Source organism: Sardina pilchardus, chromosome 15 (genome assembly GCF_963854185.1).
Source record: "Sardina pilchardus chromosome 15, fSarPil1.1, whole genome shotgun sequence".
NCBI lineage: Eukaryota > Metazoa > Chordata > Actinopteri > Clupeiformes > Clupeidae > Sardina > Sardina pilchardus.
This window is the reverse complement of record NC_085008.1, coordinates 23,513,343-23,518,342: the sequence shown is the minus strand read 5'-3', so window position 1 is coordinate 23,518,342 and position 5,000 is coordinate 23,513,343. Positions and strand designations below refer to the sequence as shown.

General features: G+C 49.6%; 1 protein-coding gene across 4 annotated transcripts in view; it reads right to left on the bottom strand.

The window, feature by feature from the left end:
* celf5a (cugbp, Elav-like family member 5a) overlaps positions 1-5,000 on the bottom strand; it is a 138,703-nt gene that overhangs the window by 24,193 nt on the left and 109,510 nt on the right. For all 4 annotated transcript variants that reach the window (XM_062556276.1, XM_062556277.1, XM_062556278.1 and 1 more), the window contains exons 4-5: positions 4,324-4,452; positions 2,758-2,837 (exon numbers count right to left, since the gene is read on the bottom strand). In XM_062556276.1, the coding sequence (XP_062412260.1) occupies positions 2,758-2,837; positions 4,324-4,452 (209 nt within the window). The remainder of the gene's footprint in view (positions 1-2,757; positions 2,838-4,323; positions 4,453-5,000) is intronic.

The following is a 5,000-nucleotide window of genomic DNA, read 5'->3' as shown; positions in this document are numbered from 1 at the left end:
CCCGAGCCCTGCGAGCTGGAAAATAAGATCAGTCAGTGAATCTTTGACCTATGCTCATGGCTGTATAAGCACATGACAGAGAGAGATGGAGAGGGGGAACGTAGGCGCAGGCATGCATGCGCATGCATGCATATATACATACTGTATGCATGAATATAGAAATATATACCGTAGAATATAGGAAAATATATTGCTGCTCTGGTGTTTACATTCAGTCCCATGCACAACTAAATCTGGGGATGTGAATTTATTTCTCACTCCCTCTGACGTTAGTGCTTGCTGGCTACAGCTGGCCTACCTATAACTCACAAACCAAAACTATTGCAGTCAGATGCTCTCTTTTGTCCTGTTCTAGCTCTGCAGCACATGCTCGACAGAATAAGGTGCTGTGTCCACCAAATGCGTTTTTTACAGCCAGAGCGCCCAAAACCTCCTCCTCTCGGCGCTTCGATAAGTGTTTATTGTTGCTAAGTTACCAAAACCAGAGACGGTTTATAACGAGAAGTGCCATTGACGAGCCCGGCGCTGTTCTAAAAGTTGAACAGATTTCAACTTTGAGCGCTCTGAGCGCTGCGACAAAAAAGGTCGGCGCCGACCGTTTTTTTCCGCCGAGGGCGCTCAGCGCTGTGAGCGCTGAGCTACATAGACTTTACATTGAAAATTGTCGCCGTCGGTGCAAAAAACGCGTTTGGTGGACACAGCACCTAAAGCCTTCTCATATGGGTTAGTATGTCCTGTGACCATTGCTAGCTATTGTTGGCCCCTCTGTAACCCACAAAGCAAAGCCACTGGAGTCGAATACTACTCCAAGACTTTATTTTTAGCTATTTAGCACACATTCCATTGAGAGGAGCGCTCATGTGGGTTAGTGTGTTCCGAAACAAGACTAGCTTTATTCCCTTTGGTGCTACGGTTGTTTTATTTCCAACCCCTCAGGCCAGCGATGGTAATGCTGTTGTACTGTGTGTGTGTAGCTTGTCTCAGCACTGGTCTCTTAAGCACCCGCTAGTTGTCCGGGCCGGGCTCATGGCCCTGCTAAACCCAGCAGAGAGAGAGAGAGAGAGAGAGAGAGAGAGAGAGAGAGAGAGAGAGAGAGAGAGAGAGAGAGAGAGAGGGAGTGAGAGTGAGAGAGAGGGAGAGAGAGAGAGAGAGAGAGAGCAGAGGAGGTCAAACCACGGGTCAGAACCCGGCGTGCCCGAGATGAGACGCTGATACGATTTTTATAATCAATTTAGCAGACAAGGAGATAAATCCTGTCCAGTCACACGCTCCTCATCACTCGCTACCCCCTCTCTCGTCTCCTCGTCTCCATCCCCTCTCTTCACTCGTTCTCCTCACTCTATCTCCCCCCTCTCTCTCTCTCTCCCTCTCTCTCTCCATCTCTCTCTCTTTCTCCCCCTCTCTCTCTCTCTCTCATTCTCCCTCTCGCTCTCTCCCGGTCCTCTCCCGCTTATACGCAAATGAATAATTCACCAGCCGATGTGGTGAAAGGTGAAGTAAACAAGTCTATTGCCTAATATCCCGGGAGGCTGGGAAAGGGGGGGTGGGGGTGGTGGTGGTGGGGAAAGGGGGGGATGAGAGGAGGAGTGAGGAGGGGAGAGGGGGATAGAAAGAGGTGGAGAGAGAGATAGGGGGAGCAGAGGAGAGGAGAGGAGAGGAGCAGGGACTCCTAATGTGCCATTGCTCAGGGGCCTGCCCACTGTCCCGGAGTCATTTGCACTTATATTGACCTCAAGGTTGCGCCAAAACTAATGACAGAGCCCAGCTCTGCAGCCTGCTGCTTACACTCACACCAGTGGCGCCCATAAATAACACACTCACGCGCTCCCGCAACACACACATCTGAGGGTTTACGAGCTCCCTCTCTCTCTCTCTCTCTCTCTCTCTCTCTCTCTCTCTCCATCGCTCTCTCTCTCTCCCTTTCTTGCACTCTCTCTGTCTATTTCTTCTTTTTTCTTTCAATGGGCTGCACGCTTTCTCCCTCTTCGTCCCTCTCTTTGCATCTCTTTCTTCTCATGTCTTTCTTCCCATCTGCTTCTCCACCTCCTCCTCTTCTCTCTCTCTCTCTCTCCCTCTCTCTCTCTCTCCCTGCTGCAGGACTCGGTCAGACAAAGGGAGGTCTGAATGCAGAGGGCACTTCAAACCTCGGAATAATGCGCTCTGCCCGGGCGCTGGGGTCGGCATGAGTCAGCCGTGTGATGCACAATGAGGAGGCTTTGTGGACGCCGCACACAGGCTGAGGAAAGGCCTTGCAAAAAGGAACCACAAAGAGACTTCATATAGAAACCCACCTATTCAGCCGACACGCCATACAATGACCGGGCTGAGAGCTCACGCGTAATACATACAGTGTAGCTCCAGGATTGATTTGACTGGGAAAATGTAGATGGTGGGGTTTTGGAGTCGGACCTGTTTGCTTCGGTTTAGGGCTTTGTTTACATACGTAGGAGAGACATGTTGGGAGTTGTGTGGCATTATAAAGCAGGTGGTAATAACACAGGCGTTAACACAGATATCATTATTCCAAGTGTGCGTGTTGCAGTGTATTTAATGGAGAGGGTGTGAGAGAAAGGGAGAGAGAGAGAGAGAGAGAGAGAGAGAGAGAGAGAGAGAGAGAGAGAGAGAGAGAGAGAGAGAGAGAGAGAGAGAGAAATGGAAAATGAGATGGAGAGAGGCAGGGGGCGAGATGTTTGTTTGTTTGTTTGTGCGTTTTGCATGTGAAGCTGGGCGTATCCAGAGAAAGTGAAGGGTACTCACTGGCATGGTCTGGCTGCCATGCAGGGCGCTGATTGCAGACTGCGCTTCGGCGTGTGTGGAGAACTTTACAAAGGCACAGCCTGAAACAGACACACACACACACACACACACACACACACACACAGAGATCCACACAGGGAGCCATTATTAAACAATGTGAGGAGAAGCTCGTCAAAACATGGAGAGGGTGAGGGGGGGTGTGTGGGTGGGGGGGTGAGGCGAGGCGAGACTACCCCCCGCCCGCCCTCTCCTTCACAGCAGGCTGTTCCACCCCAGGCTCCGGGTGCTGTAGGCTCTTGTACAGATTGCACCGTTGGAGCAGAAAAACGACACTATTTAGCACCACATGTCTGTCTATACATATCACACGTACAGCGTGCTAGAATTGATACTTTCCACATTCATTATGCCGTCGTATAGTATGTCTAAAAACTCCCCAGGAAAATAAAATAGGGAAAATGTAAACCCAAACCAAACGTGGGTTTGAGATCAACCCCCGTAAAGTGTGAAACGCGATCAAAAAAAGTTTTTAACTCGTCAAGTGTGTTTTAATCTTGCTAATGCACATGTTGTGGATTTTTTATGCATCTTAAGAGCAACAGTAAAGACTGATAGCTGATGTGTTTTGGGAAAAGGACGGGGGGGGGGGGGGGCACTGGAGATGCAACATGACGATACACGAGAGAGAGCTGGTCCAACAAAACCTCGAGCTCTTTCCTCTCGCTTCTTCTTCACAACACGGGATGTCGGAATTGTTTTGACATGAAAATGTTTTGCTGGTGGATTACATTTGAAGGCAGATCCAGGGAGCGAGTCCCTCGGCCCCAGGAATCATTTCACCGAGCGGCTCCGTGAGCAGCGGCAGGAGAGATGCCCCAGTCCCTCTGCGCACGCACGGCTGCATGTCCACGCACATATTGGTGTCTTACTCTGGTGCCAGTTATACTGGGGGTTGCAGTGCTGATTTGCTAATAAATGCATCAGACACACACTTTTTGTGAGTGTGAGTGTGTGTGTGTGTGTGTGTGTGTGTGTGTGTGTGTGTGTGTGTGTGTGTGTGTGTGAGTGTGTGTTTGCTTGAAGCAGGGGACATTTCAAGGTGCCTTTAAGAGTGCATTCCATATCTTTTATTACCTGCACCAGCAAGGCTATGATTTCATTGTAGTCTATTTCTTAGTCTGTCTGTCAGTAGCATTATTAAGAGACTATCGGCCCAGTTCTAATGAAACTTGGTGGAAGGGTGCACCATGGGTCAAATAACCCGATACATTTAAGAGCCGACCAGAACCACTGGTACATTCATTTTTCACTTTCATTAACACTGCAAGACAGTCATATGGACTTAATGGAGACCTGCTCTTCTAGTATTCTGTCTGTTTTAAAGTACAATACTGCATAATGAATATGCAAAAATGATAGGCCCCAATTTCATGACACTTGGTGGAAGAGCCCCTTTAGGGTTCTCCATGTTTTTATTCGTGTACAATATCAGGACATTGCATGTCTCCTATTTCATGAGTACATGAGACCTGAGGCCTTGAAAAGCAGCCTTGAGAAGCGTCCTACCTTTACTGTTTCCGTCGGGGCCTCTCAACACTGTGCACTCCTCGATGACTCCGTAGGGCTCAAAGAGACGGTACACGTCCTCCTCGGTCTGCTGCTTGTTCAGCATCCCCACGAACAGCTTCCTGTCTTCTGGAACAAAAGAAACAGACGTGTGATGCACTTGTCGCTAATTCCCCTGACCGCCCCCTACCTCCAACACACACACACACACACACACACACACACACACACACACACACACACACACACACACACACACACACACAGATACACACACACACACACACACACACACACACACACACACACACAGATACATACAGGTACACACACACACACACACACACACACACACACACATACAGATACACACACACACACCTCCACTGCTCAGCACAAAATCAGACCTGACCAATCAGTAGCCAAGGAATCTTATTACCCCCCCCCCCCCCCCCCCCCCCGCCCCGGCCCAAAGTAGTACTCAGTGTTCTGTGGCCGGTACACGGAAATGGCAACTGTATTTGTCTGCCCCATTTAGCTCTTGGAGTTGAGTCAGAGAGCATTGTTCCCATGCCAAGTCTGCTCATTTGAATTCCTAAGATAATCGGGTTTGCTGCCTCCACCATTGCTGCTGCTGCTGCTGCCTCTGCTGTACTCTGGCCTGAGGAAGGCCTGGG